This window comes from Bombus vancouverensis, unplaced genomic scaffold (assembly GCF_051014615.1).
Source record: "Bombus vancouverensis nearcticus unplaced genomic scaffold, iyBomVanc1_principal scaffold0066, whole genome shotgun sequence".
Taxonomy (NCBI): domain Eukaryota; kingdom Metazoa; phylum Arthropoda; class Insecta; order Hymenoptera; family Apidae; genus Bombus; species Bombus vancouverensis.
The window spans coordinates 198,958-216,705 of NW_027468957.1; the positions used below are offsets into that span (position 1 = coordinate 198,958).

General features: G+C 33.8%; 1 protein-coding gene and 2 long non-coding RNA genes across 3 annotated transcripts; all 3 read right to left on the reverse strand.

The window, feature by feature from the left end:
• Positions 1–4,476: 4,476 nt before the first annotated feature.
• LOC143304954 (uncharacterized) lies at positions 4,477–5,696 on the reverse strand. Its single transcript, XR_013061619.1, has 3 exons — positions 5,343–5,696; positions 5,060–5,188; positions 4,477–4,810 (listed from the first exon to the last, which is right to left on the reverse strand). It is a non-coding gene; the product is annotated as an uncharacterized LOC143304954 (long non-coding RNA).
• Positions 5,697–6,365: 669 nt separating this feature from the next.
• Positions 6,366–10,329, reverse strand: LOC143304945 (omega-amidase NIT2-A-like). Its single transcript, XM_076627495.1, has 4 exons — positions 9,697–10,329; positions 9,127–9,295; positions 8,619–8,852; positions 6,366–6,836 (listed from the first exon to the last, which is right to left on the reverse strand). The coding sequence occupies exons 1-3, from the start codon at positions 9,778–9,780 to the stop codon at positions 8,719–8,721; spliced, it is 387 nt and encodes a 128-aa protein (XP_076483610.1). The 5' UTR covers positions 9,781–10,329; the 3' UTR covers positions 6,366–6,836; positions 8,619–8,718.
• Positions 10,330–16,236: 5,907 nt separating this feature from the next.
• Positions 16,237–17,416, reverse strand: LOC143304952 (uncharacterized). The gene is made up of 3 exons (XR_013061617.1): positions 17,103–17,416; positions 16,820–16,948; positions 16,237–16,570 (listed from the first exon to the last, which is right to left on the reverse strand). It is a non-coding gene; the product is annotated as an uncharacterized LOC143304952 (long non-coding RNA).
• Between the last annotated feature and the right edge of the window lie 332 nt (positions 17,417–17,748).

The following is a 17,748-nucleotide window of genomic DNA, read 5'->3' on the forward strand; positions in this document are numbered from 1 at the left end:
ATTTCTTTTAAGGAGAGCTATAGAATTACTCCATACCTTTGTTAGGCAAAGCGTTCATCCCTTGACCGCGGCTACGTTGGGCGACAGACTGTCACCTCGAGCCAAAGCTCACCGTCACTAATCTCGAACAATTACAATCGGATTGAATAACTACAATAGTTTAGTTACAGTTATAGTGGACTTTAGATTGCAATGTTGCGGGGCTATCCCAAGGTTCCGGTGCAATTGTGCTATATTACACAAAGACTTGAGAACTGCTACCAAATATCTACTAGCTTAAAGGTGTGCTGATTACACCTTACAAATTGTAATTATATTTCAAATACAATCTCCTAAGTAATAAGTAAATTAAATTAATACTTTACCTAGAATCTGTGATACATTAATATAACAAAAATACATTTCTTAAATTATTCATTAATTTGCAATGTAATTAGAATATTATCTTTATTTTCTGGTGTCTTTATTATTCTTAAAAGATACGCTGCTTGTTTGCAAATTTAACACTACGTATGCTATTAATAAATCATTTTATATTTAATTTTGCAACCTTCAATCATTGTTAAAATTGATTGATAATACTGTTGGTTAATAGAAATTTGAAAATGCTCTCGTTTCCACTCGATTAAAAAGTAATTGCACAAACTGTCACAGTGTTGACTACAAATCACGTGTGTCGTTCTATTAAATTTATACACAATAGTATTTATTCTCGTTTTAATTTAAAATGAAATATGTTATTGTATGAATAGCAGAATGTTCAAATAATTGAAACAACTTTTTGTCCTCTAATTAATGATTCTCATTTAAAAAAATTTAAGAATTTTAATCAAGAAGATTTTGAAGTCTCGATCTAAAATGACCAAGGATTGAAACAGAGAATATTTTGATGCCAACAAATACATATTCTTCAGATATGAAACAAATGTGATAATAAAAATCGATGTACATGAATGAATGTTGAAATATTGGAAAATTGTATAATTATATCCATTCTCTGTTGCGTTTAGATGTTTCAATTAATGTTTCATCAGAATTTTTATCGAATATTTTAGAGGTACTGGCTGTAAGGTTTTTTTTTAAATTAAAATTAAAATTAAATGTAAGAACAGATTCAAAGTATAACATTTAAAAATTTGTGGTTATAAAATTTACTTGTATGTCATAATTATGTAAGTGAATTAATCTCATAATTAATTAAATGAATTTATTCTATGTGAGTAAATTATATTTATCTATAATAAGTCTTAACTTATTATTAATAATCAGCTAACATTGCATAATACTAAGTAAAGTAACTGAAAATTCTCGACGTGAGAATTAATTATAATTTCATCAAGAAAATAAAAAAGAAAAGAAAAGAAAAGAAAAAAAAAATTCTATGTAAGTGATTGTTCTATGTAAGTAATTCTACGTAAGTGATTTGGGGCTCGGCCAGTACCTTGCCCTTCTTTGGGATATTCCGAATTATCTGTCCTCTCCGAGTTGCAAATCTGATATCTCAGATGTTAGGGAAACCCCCTGGCCGGTAAGACACGATAGACAGATGAGACTAAACGGCTGGTGGAGAGGGCAATTATCAACAGAGGGTCACACCGTGCGGATACAATACTGGGGTCTCAATAAAATCTTACAACCGTGGTGTTCAGAACATCAAACTCTGTTTGCATACACCCGGTGCACATAAAGTGTCAAATTACACTAACACTGGATTTATTGAACCTCTTTCAGCTTGACCAGTGGCTCTTTAGTTTATGATTTGCAACAGAATCCCTGCATCAACGCAGATTCGCGAAACATACAACTTCACGCACCAAATATCGATTACAGTCAATCGACACTAACAATCAATAATTTGTCTGCGAGATGCTCCTCTGGAAGTTTTAACTATATATATTCCGGTTTTAACTATATATATTTAACTATATATATTAACTATATATTTTCCCTAGGAACAGTAAGATTTTAACGATACAGCTTTATCAAGAGATCTTAATGTCATAAACGGTATCGAAACTTCGTAATTAATAATGTTAAGGAAGAAAATATTGGTAATCTCCTCGAACGACGAGCGCTTGATATTCACAATTAGAACTCGATAACTTAGCTTCTTATAATATCCCAATAAAATGTTATTTATCGATTACAATTGTCCTGTCGTATATTATTGTGTTTGCTTTATAAATGTGAACTTTATTCAAAAACAGTTCATCGATATAACGGTATTGAAGAGAACTACTCGAGAAACTATATCTAGCCCTTGGATGGAGGGATTGCTTGCTTCTTACAATCGAATAATTGGAGTGTAACTAGAAACACGAACGGTAGTTTAGCAATGGAGAAGAACTTTAGAACGACAGCAATTTTCTTCTTGTTTCTTTGAGAAAGGCACCGTTCATTTTATGTTTGCGAGAATGGGGTTGTTGGACGAATTTGATTAAAACGGAAAGATCTTTAACAAATATTCTTCCCATTGATACATTCCTATATTTTTGATTTAATTATTTGAAAATGCAATTTTGCATATACCTATGTGCTATTATATACTATAATCGCAGGCGTTTCTTTAAAATGATGTACTATTGAAACAAGGCAAAGTATCGTCGAGTTCTTCTAGATTCAATTTCTCAAAAGAATGGCTCTATTGATTAACCAAACATAGTTCCCATAAGCATATACGTACTTCTCAGAAAAGATAGTTATATCTAGATCAATATTACTCCCCACAGTGACCTATATGTCAAAGAAAAAAAAGACACATCAAGTATTAAATCATACTACTATTACGTCCACTATCTCTACAAATCCTCCACTCTTGGAAAAGTCTATCGTATTCAAACGTAACGTAACTCAAATTAAATCTTTTCCATCATCATAAATACGAAACATTTATAAAATTATCATCTTCGATTATTTACTCAACATCTAGCTAACAAAATCTTCTCCATCGCCGTACCCCTTAATCCTGACCGCGTACAATTAACGTATGAATAGTTAATTTATTGAAATTTAAACGACCATTTTACGCTACTTGTACTCGAATGATTTTAGGATCTTGCTGTATCTCTTGCACAGTGTTATACTGACAGGCGAGAAACATAGAAACGTAACTTCCGATCCACTGATTTACCCTAAACAGACGATGATAGGTTATACGGTGCACGCAATACAGAAGTGTTTCCGATGCAATTCGAAGGTGCGTTGTTACAATGGAGTTCATCGATCCATAATGACTATTTCCCCGCCAACTACAGCCTGTAATAACGGAATAGCCAATAAAGTATATCCTGTCGATTTAATCGTTACCCCCACGGTGCACCGCGCGCACGGAGATCGGATCGGTGATTTTCACGTGATGTTTCGCAAATCGTGAGGCGCTCGCGTGATTCGCGCGTTTTAAGCGTTCCCGCTCTTCCCGTCCGATAGAAAGAGAAAGGGAACAGGGGTGGAAGGAAGAGGGAAGATACGTGATGCGGGTTCAACCTGCCGCGGGAACCTTTAAAGAAGGTCGGTGCAACGGGGGAGATGTAATTTTAATAAGTTGGAGAACAAGTCATTGTAAAAGATGGATATTCAGATGTTGGAGATGCAGCAGATTTACGACTCGGTGGAATTAAGTTAGTTAAAGTGTTGAAAACCTAACGTCTTTTCAAAGGCGTTTGCCGCGTTTCTTTTCAAATCAAAATACATACATACGATACGTACAATGTATGCGCCTAAAGTTTTAAAGTTAATTTCTATTCAAGGAATGGACTGTTTTATTATAGGTTTAGGAAATTGAAAAGAAGCAATTGCTTGTTTCTAAGAAAGAATCGCGAGAAGTACAGTTAGAAACTGTATTGTGAATCACTTTTCCTGGTTTCCGTAACGAGGAAGTGAAAAAAAACGCAGACAAGTCAGCGTTTACCGTAGCTAAATGGAAGATACGCAGGTACGAGTCGTTACAGTTTTGTCGTTGCAACGATTCCCGCTGCGTAATTTGATAATGAACAGTTGAAAAATAGCAGCGTTGTGTCCGTACTCTTTAATATCCCATTATATGGAAGTTAACGACCGGAAAATACACCGCTCGACTACTTGAAGGAAGTAGCTCATGAGCAAGTCTTTTGTATCCTCGCAATGGTATAATTCCTGTAACGTCTCGTTCTCGGAGGATTTATTTCGTTGATTTGTACTTGTTTATTGCTTTTGTGTTTTCATGAATGGAGCATGTCGCATGCGAATCGTAATATGGTTTTAATGGCGTTTCGACTTCAATGATATCAGCGGCTGATTGCGCTTCCCGTAAGAAGCTTCCAATCATTATGTATTTTAGGAACAACAAATAAGGATATTTAGAGAACGAATTAATTATTCAATTGTTCGCGCAAGAAATACCTGTCTCTTTTTCGAAAGTTATAAATGCTGTTTTCAAAGAGTTCCTTAGCTCACCATAAACCAGATAAGAATCTTTGGTTCCGTGTAGAAAAAGAAACCTTCAGATCAAACCGAAAGGGGTTCGGATTATATTTTCTAATCGTATTTGTATATTTCTTTTTACGGTCAGCTTGTCATCCACGTACAATCGAACAGAGAGTCCATTAATTATTTCCCTTCGACTTGTTTCAGGGGGAGCATCTCGGAAGCCATGCCGGCTGACGAGTTCGCTGGAAATCGAAACAGAAGCAAACCAAGACTGCAACCACCTTAACGAACCGCTATTATCACTGGCAAGGTCATCGGGCAGACCGGATCTAATCATGCTCACGCCGACCATGCTTCCTGTGCACTCGTTCCTCTTTCTTAACAACGTCAACCAGAAGATCGGGTGCTAAGAAATTCGAAATCGAGTTGATTGAAAATCTCAAGGAATATTAAAAAAAAAATACGAATAAACAATTTGATATAGAAATCATCCATTTTGGGCAAAGAAAAGAAACAATCAGAAAAAGGAATAACCACAGAAGCTCTGAATTTCATTGCTTCCTAATGGTACTTCCTTGGATATTTTTACATTCTGGAGGCGTGAACGAACTCTGAAAAACAGAAACGACTTCTATCGGATGATCGAAAGAACTACCTGGACACTGAGTATAATTATTCACACGTGCGGATGCCATTTCCGGCATGTTTCTCCATGAAGAAGGTCAGCTTCAGTTTTTGCCACTTGTAGATAGAAGTTGAAGTGGCGGACGTCTTAACGAGGTTGCTAGAATGTCAAAGAAATAGATGAGGGAAATATTATGAAGATATATTTATGAATATCTAATTGAGCATTTAATTAAGAACTTAATCGAAAGACCAAAATAAGTTGGTTCTTGAGACCAAGTACCTATCTAAGTATAATAGTATTTTGTACTTACGGTTTAGTAAGAGGACTCGAGTAAAACGATTACTCGTTAAAAGGAACAATAGAATAATCATGCCTCCGCAGGCGGTGGTCTCTGCTTTCATGCCTCATCGCGGAGAATCTCAGCGAAAAAAGTGTCCCGAAGCGTGAGCTGAAAGGTGGCTATCTAGGCTGCCTAGTGAATGCCGTCGCCATGGTGGAGCTGGCGTGTAGCAACTCCCTAAGTCCAGGAACCTAATCCTGCGTCAGAAAGACAAAATTCGCTACGGAGAAAAGTAAACAAAAATATATATATAGGGAAGAAGCGACAAAGATTAAAGATCGTTAAGAATTACAGGTAATTTAATGATAAAAGGGAGAAAGAATTGTGTAAAAATTCTACTGGGAAAGAAAAGAAAGATTAAGCCTCCAACGAGATAGACGTGCTCAGAAGCGAGTCCTGCGTAGCGCCATGTAGAGGAGCAGGAAGAAAATATTGGTAATCTCCTCGAACGACGAGCGCTTGATATTCACAATTAGAACTCGATATCTTAGCTTCTTATAATATCCTAATAAAATGTCATTTATTGATTACAATTGTCCTGTCGTATTTTATTGTGTTTGCTTTATAAATGTGAACTTTATTCAAAAAGAGTTCATCGATATAACGGTATTGAAGAGAACTACTCGAGAAACTATATAGAGGATTTAATTAATGTGTGGATCAACGTATGTATCACTATATGTAACAATAATATTGACTGTATATGTACGTGTGTAATAAAAGATTTCCGGTTTACAATGTTTACGATACTGATATAAAAATACCATATAGAGGATTTAATTAACGTGTATATCTACGTATATATCATTATATGTAACAGTAACATTATGTGCATATGCGTATAATATTGGTTAAATGTTAAATGTTAATATTGGTTAAATGCGTTAAAGTGAAATGTTATTTACCTATTCAAGATAGCAAAGTAAACATACCATATAGAGGATTTACTACTGTTAACACTCGGTATTCTCGTATTCAAAGTATTTAACCAAATAATTTGGGAATCCAGCGGACGAGCTTGTATTTAATATGATTATATTTAATATAACAACTTTACTCAATATACGCGTAGGATTTTAAATGTCATGAGGGTTGCAGCGGACTCAATTTTAATGTACCTCGATATCTTAGCTTCTTATAATATCCTAATAAAATGTCATTTATCGATTACAATTGTCCTGTCGTATTTTATAGTGTTTGCTTTATAAATGTGAACTTTATTCAAAAAGAGTTCATCGATGATTATCCATTACAGGTTGTTAATAAACCTGAATTATACACAAAGGAATTGCCGTTAATAACTTAAGATTCTCTGCCCGTCGTACAGGGTACATATAGTAATTATTCTCGACGATCGTAACGTTTAAGTCCAATTCGAGCTTATAGTCCCATGCGAGTTAAACAACGACAATAGTTTGAATTTCTATTTGTTCGTTTGTCGTCTGTTTATACCCGGAGCACCTGCTGTAAACCAATACAAAATTTATTAGATCTATAAATAACACATATAAAACTTATTAATTTATAATTAATATAAAATAGGAGAGCACGAAACTTCCTATTTTATGGATATGTTAAATCTTTGTAAAAAATACCATATCATTAGTATCATTTTAATCGTTCTAAAGGATTTAGCCGCATAAAGCTGTGACCCTTGGAAGAATCGATGTTCACGCGTGACAAATTGAAATTGTGCGAAGGTTCCGGTACGAACATCACAAGCCGAACATCGATACCAGGGGCACAGGCACATGTTCTGGGTTCATTATATATTTATAAAGGGCTGACGATTCAGTGGATGGTCCGGGTAAATTTAAATTGTAAATGAACGCATTGCTGGTTTCAAGTAAAAGCCTGGATAAGAGCGGATATGGTATGAGAGTCTGTCGTGGAAAGGGGAACAGGCCGCTTTTATTTGTAAAGTTTGAATCTCCTCGATATTGAAGATGTTGAAGCTGCAAGTATGTATTTCATTTTAATCCATTCGAGACCGAGATTTAATTGTAAAACGATACCTAGGTGTCGGTACGATCTGAATGTTTAGTTGGAATGATTCTGTGTTTTACTCTCTCCAGGGTATCCTTTTCATACTTTGATTTTAAATCGATGACAATCTTAAATAGTATGCCTCATATTTTTAAAATATAAAATTATATACTATGTTATTCTATAATGTATTATATACAGTTATATATATATATATATATATATATATATAATAATTCTATATTGAAAAAAATATGAAATTAACATGATATATACATTACTACATAAGTTATATATAAAATATGTATATTATACCCTTGCCTACTGACTGATATGAATTTCTTTCGGTCTCGAATGCGTTAAAAGAGAGCGCAAAGAAGTCGAAATTACTTATTGTAATTAGTAAAACGACCTGAGAGGCAGACAGATACAAGAAAGAAGGAATATTATATTAGCGGCATTATCATGTTTTTGCTCTCTTTAATTCTTTCATCGAGACAGACAATCTACAGGTATTAATCGACCAATTTCTCCAAGCTGATAACTTCGAATTGATGTTTATATATAAGAAGTGTTATGTGTTAATCTGTCTAAATGTTTAAAAGGTGTTATAAATTAAATGTTGTTAAACGATACGTAATTGCCTTTTGATCGTAAATTTTACTATCAAGTAAAATTTTATGGTATTTTATGGTATGGGGTCTTTTATGTATGCGTAATCATTGTGAATTATACCAATTTATGTGATCGATATTAAAGGTGTTTAAAAGCATGTATTTTTTTCTATATTATTATTCTCCTATATTATTATCCTACATTATTATAGCATTCCTATATTATTATAATATCCAATTACATGTTGATACACAAGATATACAGATTATTATTTATAACGTTTTGGTTTTCTTAATTGAGTCATTCATTTAGTACAAATGATAAGAAATTAGTAATAATTCACAAAAAAAGGATATTGTAGTAGAAATATTATAAAAAAACATTTTCTGTTTTAGTGTAGAGTTACTCCTTCTTACAGACAGTGTCGTACAAATCTGTACGTCTCTGAGAAAATGTAGGTATCCGAGCCCTTACTTCCTCAACAACTTTTAGATCTGTTAGAAAAAAGAAACATACGAAGTAATAAGTAATGCTTACTAATAAATTCAACAAATACAGAGGAGGATGGCTAAATCGATAAATTAACGAGACTAAAAATTAATTACAACATGGATCTCTCGCTTTTAATTTTAAGCTGTAAATTACCGATATCGGTGACTGCCATATTCTCTTGAGTTTCCAAATCGTAAAGAATCTTTCCCCAGGGATTGGTCAACTGTGTATGTCCCCATGCGACGTAACTTGCTTAAGGAACACGAGCCGGTGATATGCAGGCAACGTATAATTGATTATCATTCGCTCTGAAACGCTGAAGTAATGACCAGAGCAGTGGTCCAGTGGTCATATTGAATGCCGCTGGATATATCAGCATTTGGCAACCTAACCCAGAGAAGCAGGAAATATGAAGCCACCGAATACCAATTAACTTCGTAGTTGCACGGTTCACATTCCATCATTTCTGAATATGCGAGGACAGTCCTCTTATTGTGCTTTTAATTCTTTTATTTGTTTCATTTTCAGCAAATATACTGGTTTTTTAAATTAAGCTTCTTTTTATACAGAGTTACAGATTATATTAATTTTATATAGAATATATTTAAGAAAGATATTTAATTTTTTGCTAGTTAAGTATTGATCGATTAAGTTACTGTACCTTTGTTCCGATAAATGCGTGCCATTTCCTCGAATCTAATATCATAGCAAATGCCAATACCTATTTTGCAGCCCTTCACATCGAACGTCGTTAGGGAGTTACCAGGACTGAGTGAATCACTCTCTCGAAAAGTAATCTTATTAGGAATGTCGATGTCGAATAGATGTACCTAATAACATAAAAATGTGGTCGCTAATTATATTGCTGCAACTTTTGTAATTTAATATCAAAGTTACCAACTCCTAAACTTTAATTATTTTTTATTTAATAACTGACAGCGTTTTTATCACTTTCTTTTATTAAAAAATCTTATCATTTAATAATGTTTAAAAAGGAGAAAAAATAAGTATAATAATATTTTAAGTATGTGAAAAATTTATACAACAACAAACACATTACAACAAAAATGGGCGTTTCCCGTATCATAACGTATTTTATAAACCGTAAATTATAGAATTGGTTATAGTATACGTATGTACATATGTATATTCCTAAATTATTCCTAGATAGAGTCACTTTCTTCACCCCGATATTTTCAAATTCAAAGCCATAAAGGAATATATTACTTACCTTTCGGTGTCTTGCTATCAAAGTTCCATCGGGACCCCAAATAGTACAGGTATTGTACAATTTATCGCCCTCTATTTCAGGCATCGTACCACCAACTACATAGATGTTGTTTTCTTTAGCTGCGTTCGATGAAGCAACGCTCGTTTCACCATCAGGAATACTCTCGCCGTATTTAGGAAAGTACTCTGCATTGCAATATTTCAATTAATGAAAAATAACTGTCTTTTGTTCCAACCATAAATTAAATTGAAATGTTTGTCAGTTTTTTATTTTCTAAATTATCAAAATAACTAAGTTTTATATTTCGACTTAATTAAATATGCAATTTCTTAGCTAATAGTATATATAATAAATTGTTTCTACAGGTTCAAAATGAAAAATGAATATTTAGAAATATTTAATTACGACAATGCTATTTGTGTTAGCATCAGTGGCTTGTTACTCAACGACTTTGCTAGTACTTTTTGAAACATAAAGTTAGTTTTCAATTAACACTTATACTAGAGGCGGAATTATAAATGCAAAATAATTGATAATACTAATTTATAAGTACCCAATTATTAGTATCTTAAAAAATATATTTATACAAAAATCACGATAATCATGAAAATGGGGAAATCCTATATTCTCGAATCAATTCACAATCTTTATGGAAGTATAAACGGTAAGGTAATTTGTCTACTTTTACTTTTTCTATATAGTTGTTACACACATAGTAAATTATTGAAAAAAAAAACAAATTATTACGTATTCCATATGGTGAATTAAAGCATTCAGGAAGAGCTATAATATCAGCATTGTGCTCTTTTGCGCTAGAAATGTAGGAAACTGCCTGCTCTACATTTTTGCGTTTTACTTCATTTACTTCAAGTTGTACCAACGCCAAGCGAAATGCTAAAATGTTGGAAAAGTTAAATACATTCGGTTATATATTTCCCATACTTTTTATCTATAAATACTTTTTACATAGTGAATACTTACTCGACATCGTTCGCACTACTTGTTTAGCGATGTTTGTAAGTATCATAATGTTGAGGTTATGTATGGTACTACTCAATATCAACATTACGTAAGCAATACGCAGGGATTTTTAATAATTCTTGGTAAAGTTTAGGACATTAATTTTTATGTAATTGTAAACATTATTTGTTCACAATTTGTCCATTTACTTTGCAACAAAAAGAACGCATCTGCAAGCGTGTTAATCGGATAACGACGAACTTCATTTCGCAAACACCGACACGTGAAACATTTTGAAGTTACGTCGACGCGAGAGTAATTGGTTCCCTTAAATTACTCAATTTCCATTTCTTTCGCCATGTATATTCAAGTATTGCATTTGAATTGCAGAGCAGTCGAAAGTAGAGGAGCACCTCGCCGATATATCGACAGGAACATGAATTTTTTTTCATAGGGCGAATATTTTTTCCATTGAATTATTAAACCGAGTCAAATTTTCAAACTCAACCACTTAATTTAATCGTTTTACATAAAACATTTCAATCTTTTTTCTTCTAAATACTTTACCTATATTTCATCTGGCTGAATATTCCATATTTTTAAAGCTTGTTGATAATTACAAATACGTTATTATCATTCTGAAGCTAGAAATTTGAAGTAAAATTGCTCTGCGCGAAGGAGGAAATAATTCAACGTTTTATATATAGCTGTTAAAATGATATAATAAGTTTCAGTAAAATAGCTTCACTAAAATTTGTGGTTTTTTTCCTTTTCTATTTTTTTTTTTTTTTGTTTTATGTGTTCAAGGGCGAACGTTCCCTCTCATTTCTTGTATTTTTATGAGGAATTTAGCCTTTTTACACCACGAGAGCCTCAACGTTTTCATTTTCACGCCTACGCTACGCTCGTTAAACACGTTCTAATGAGACCATGTGCTGACATTGCGAGTTTTATTATTTTCGCACAATAATCTATCATTTTAGATTTCAAATATTACATTCATACATTTTTCGTTGTAAATTTCTTTCTCTATTTAAACAATTTACCATTGTTGCTACAATAAATCAATTAATTAAATTAATTGATCAGTTTAAACTTAAAATATCATTTCATAAGTTTTCGTCACTTGAATCTAAAAACAACAGAAAACGGTATACCCGCATCATTCATAGAAAGGAGATTAAAACGCTAGAGTGATCATATTCAACGATCACAAAACGATAATAGGACATTGTGTTTCTTCTGAAGGGCATGAAATTGTCAGGAGATTATGCCATAAATGAAATTGGAAGCTGGCTGGTCAAAGGGATTAAACTCGGTTAAACTCAATTGTGCTATATTGCACAAAGACTTGAGAACTGCTACCAAATATCTACTAGCTTAAAGGTGTGCTGATTACACCTTACAAATTGTAATTATATTTCAAATACAATCTCCTAAGTAATAAGTAAATTAAATTAATACTTTACCTAGAATCTGTGATACATTAATATAACAAAAATACATTTCTTAAATTATTCATTAATTTGCAATGTAATTAGAATATTATCTTTATTTTCTGGTGTCTTTATTATTCTTAAAAGATACGCTGCTTGTTTGCAAATTTAACACTACGTATGCTATTAATAAATCATTTTATATTTAATTTTGCAACCTTCAATCATTGTTAAAATTGATTGATAATACTGTTGGTTAATAGAAATTTGAAAATGCTCTCGTTTCCACTCGATTAAAAAGTAATTGCACAAACTGTCACAGTGTTGACTACAAATCACGTGTGTCGTTCTATTAAATTTATACACAATAGTATTTATTCTCGTTTTAATTTAAAATGAAATATGTTATTGTATGAATAGCAGAATGTTCAAATAATTGAAACAACTTTTTGTCCTCTAATTAATGATTCTCATTTAAAAAAATTTAAGAATTTTAATCAAGAAGATTTTGAAGTCTCGATCTAAAATGACCAAGGATTGAAACAGAGAATATTTTGATGCCAACAAATACATATTCTTCAGATATGAAACAAATGTGATAATAAAAATCGATGTACATGAATGAATGTTGAAATATTGGAAAATTGTATAATTATATCCATTCTCTGTTGCGTTTAGATGTTTCAATTAATGTTTCATCAGAATTTTTATCGAATATTTTAGAGGTACTGGCTGTAAGGTTTTTTTTTAAATTAAAATTAAAATTAAATGTAAGAACAGATTCAAAGTATAACATTTAAAAATTTGTGGTTATAAAATTTACTTGTATGTCATAATTATGTAAGTGAATTAATCTCATAATTAATTAAATGAATTTATTCTATGTGAGTAAATTATATTTATCTATAATAAGTCTTAACTTATTATTAATAATCAGCTAACATTGCATAATACTAAGTAAAGTAACTGAAAATTCTCGACGTGAGAATTAATTATAATTTCATCAAGAAAATAAAAAAGAAAAGAAAAGAAAAGAAAAAAAAAATTCTATGTAAGTGATTGTTCTATGTAAGTAATTCTACGTAAGTGATTTGGGGCTCGGCCAGTACCTTGCCCTTCTTTGGGATATTCCGAATTATCTGTCCTCTCCGAGTTGCAAATCTGATATCTCAGATGTTAGGGAAACCCCCTGGCCGGTAAGACACGATAGACAGATGAGACTAAACGGCTGGTGGAGAGGGCAATTATCAACAGAGGGTCACACCGTGCGGATACAATACTGGGGTCTCAATAAAATCTTACAACCGTGGTGTTCAGAACATCAAACTCTGTTTGCATACACCCGGTGCACATAAAGTGTCAAATTACACTAACACTGGATTTATTGAACCTCTTTCAGCTTGACCAGTGGCTCTTTAGTTTATGATTTGCAACAGAATCCCTGCATCAACGCAGATTCGCGAAACATACAACTTCACGCACCAAATATCGATTACAGTCAATCGACACTAACAATCAATAATTTGTCTGCGAGATGCTCCTCTGGAAGTTTTAACTATATATATTCCGGTTTTAACTATATATATTTAACTATATATATTAACTATATATTTTCCCTAGGAACAGTAAGATTTTAACGATACAGCTTTATCAAGAGATCTTAATGTCATAAACGGTATCGAAACTTCGTAATTAATAATGTTAAGGAAGAAAATATTGGTAATCTCCTCGAACGACGAGCGCTTGATATTCACAATTAGAACTCGATAACTTAGCTTCTTATAATATCCCAATAAAATGTTATTTATCGATTACAATTGTCCTGTCGTATATTATTGTGTTTGCTTTATAAATGTGAACTTTATTCAAAAACAGTTCATCGATATAACGGTATTGAAGAGAACTACTCGAGAAACTATATCTAGCCCTTGGATGGAGGGATTGCTTGCTTCTTACAATCGAATAATTGGAGTGTAACTAGAAACACGAACGGTAGTTTAGCAATGGAGAAGAACTTTAGAACGACAGCAATTTTCTTCTTGTTTCTTTGAGAAAGGCACCGTTCATTTTATGTTTGCGAGAATGGGGTTGTTGGACGAATTTGATTAAAACGGAAAGATCTTTAACAAATATTCTTCCCATTGATACATTCCTATATTTTTGATTTAATTATTTGAAAATGCAATTTTGCATATACCTATGTGCTATTATATACTATAATCGCAGGCGTTTCTTTAAAATGATGTACTATTGAAACAAGGCAAAGTATCGTCGAGTTCTTCTAGATTCAATTTCTCAAAAGAATGGCTCTATTGATTAACCAAACATAGTTCCCATAAGCATATACGTACTTCTCAGAAAAGATAGTTATATCTAGATCAATATTACTCCCCACAGTGACCTATATGTCAAAGAAAAAAAAGACACATCAAGTATTAAATCATACTACTATTACGTCCACTATCTCTACAAATCCTCCACTCTTGGAAAAGTCTATCGTATTCAAACGTAACGTAACTCAAATTAAATCTTTTCCATCATCATAAATACGAAACATTTATAAAATTATCATCTTCGATTATTTACTCAACATCTAGCTAACAAAATCTTCTCCATCGCCGTACCCCTTAATCCTGACCGCGTACAATTAACGTATGAATAGTTAATTTATTGAAATTTAAACGACCATTTTACGCTACTTGTACTCGAATGATTTTAGGATCTTGCTGTATCTCTTGCACAGTGTTATACTGACAGGCGAGAAACATAGAAACGTAACTTCCGATCCACTGATTTACCCTAAACAGACGATGATAGGTTATACGGTGCACGCAATACAGAAGTGTTTCCGATGCAATTCGAAGGTGCGTTGTTACAATGGAGTTCATCGATCCATAATGACTATTTCCCCGCCAACTACAGCCTGTAATAACGGAATAGCCAATAAAGTATATCCTGTCGATTTAATCGTTACCCCCACGGTGCACCGCGCGCACGGAGATCGGATCGGTGATTTTCACGTGATGTTTCGCAAATCGTGAGGCGCTCGCGTGATTCGCGCGTTTTAAGCGTTCCCGCTCTTCCCGTCCGATAGAAAGAGAAAGGGAACAGGGGTGGAAGGAAGAGGGAAGATACGTGATGCGGGTTCAACCTGCCGCGGGAACCTTTAAAGAAGGTCGGTGCAACGGGGGAGATGTAATTTTAATAAGTTGGAGAACAAGTCATTGTAAAAGATGGATATTCAGATGTTGGAGATGCAGCAGATTTACGACTCGGTGGAATTAAGTTAGTTAAAGTGTTGAAAACCTAACGTCTTTTCAAAGGCGTTTGCCGCGTTTCTTTTCAAATCAAAATACATACATACGATACGTACAATGTATGCGCCTAAAGTTTTAAAGTTAATTTCTATTCAAGGAATGGACTGTTTTATTATAGGTTTAGGAAATTGAAAAGAAGCAATTGCTTGTTTCTAAGAAAGAATCGCGAGAAGTACAGTTAGAAACTGTATTGTGAATCACTTTTCCTGGTTTCCGTAACGAGGAAGTGAAAAAAAACGCAGACAAGTCAGCGTTTACCGTAGCTAAATGGAAGATACGCAGGTACGAGTCGTTACAGTTTTGTCGTTGCAACGATTCCCGCTGCGTAATTTGATAATGAACAGTTGAAAAATAGCAGCGTTGTGTCCGTACTCTTTAATATCCCATTATATGGAAGTTAACGACCGGAAAATACACCGCTCGACTACTTGAAGGAAGTAGCTCATGAGCAAGTCTTTTGTATCCTCGCAATGGTATAATTCCTGTAACGTCTCGTTCTCGGAGGATTTATTTCGTTGATTTGTACTTGTTTATTGCTTTTGTGTTTTCATGAATGGAGCATGTCGCATGCGAATCGTAATATGGTTTTAATGGCGTTTCGACTTCAATGATATCAGCGGCTGATTGCGCTTCCCGTAAGAAGCTTCCAATCATTATGTATTTTAGGAACAACAAATAAGGATATTTAGAGAACGAATTAATTATTCAATTGTTCGCGCAAGAAATACCTGTCTCTTTTTCGAAAGTTATAAATGCTGTTTTCAAAGAGTTCCTTAGCTCACCATAAACCAGATAAGAATCTTTGGTTCCGTGTAGAAAAAGAAACCTTCAGATCAAACCGAAAGGGGTTCGGATTATATTTTCTAATCGTATTTGTATATTTCTTTTTACGGTCAGCTTGTCATCCACGTACAATCGAACAGAGAGTCCATTAATTATTTCCCTTCGACTTGTTTCAGGGGGAGCATCTCGGAAGCCATGCCGGCTGACGAGTTCGCTGGAAATCGAAACAGAAGCAAACCAAGACTGCAACCACCTTAACGAACCGCTATTATCACTGGCAAGGTCATCGGGCAGACCGGATCTAATCATGCTCACGCCGACCATGCTTCCTGTGCACTCGTTCCTCTTTCTTAACGACGTCAACCAGAAGATCGGGTGCTAAGAAATTCGAAATCGAGTTGATTGAAAATCTCAAGGAATATTAAAAAAAAAATACGAATAAACAATTTGATATAGAAATCATCCATTTTGGGCAAAGAAAAGAAACAATCAGAAAAAGGAATAACCACAGAAGCTCTGAATTTCATTGCTTCCTAATGGTACTTCCTTGGATATTTTTACATTCTGGAGGCGTGAACGAACTCTGAAAAACAGAAACGACTTCTATCGGATGATCGAAAGAACTACCTGGACACTGAGTATAATTATTCACACGTGCGGATGCCATTTCCGGCATGTTTCTCCATGAAGAAGGTCAGCTTCAGTTTTTGCCACTTGTAGATAGAAGTTGAAGTGGCGGACGTCTTAACGAGGTTGCTAGAATGTCAAAGAAATAGATGAGGGAAATATTATGAAGATATATTTATGAATATCTAATTGAGCATTTAATTAAGAACTTAATCGAAAGACCAAAATAAGTTGGTTCTTGAGACCAAGTACCTATCTAAGTATAATAGTATTTTGTACTTACGGTTTAGTAAGAGGACTCGAGTAAAACGATTACTCGTTAAAAGGAACAATAGAATAATCATGCCTCCGCAGGCGGTGGTCTCTGCTTTCATGCCTCATCGCGGAGAATCTCAGCGAAAAAAGTGTCCCGAAGCGTGAGCTGAAAGGTGGCTATCTAGGCTGCCTAGTGAATGCCGTCGCCATGGTGGAGCTGGCGTGTAGCAACTCCCTAAGTCCAGGAACCTAATCCTGCGTCAGAAAGACAAAATTCGCTACGGAGAAAAGTAAACAAAAATATATATATAGGGAAGAAGCGACAAAGATTAAAGATCGTTAAGAATTACAGGTAATTTAATGATAAAAGGGAGAAAGAATTGTGTAAAAATTCTACTGGGAAAGAAAAGAAAGATTAAGCCTCCAACGAGATAGACGTGCTCAGAAGCGAGTCCTGCGTAGCGCCATGTAGAGGAGCAGGAAGAAAATATTGGTAATCTCCTCGAACGACGAGCGCTTGATATTCACAATTAGAACTCGATATCTTAGCTTCTTATAATATCCTAATAAAATGTCATTTATTGATTACAATTGTCCTGTCGTATTTTATTGTGTTTGCTTTATAAATGTGAACTTTATTCAAAAAGAGTTCATCGATATAACGGTATTGAAGA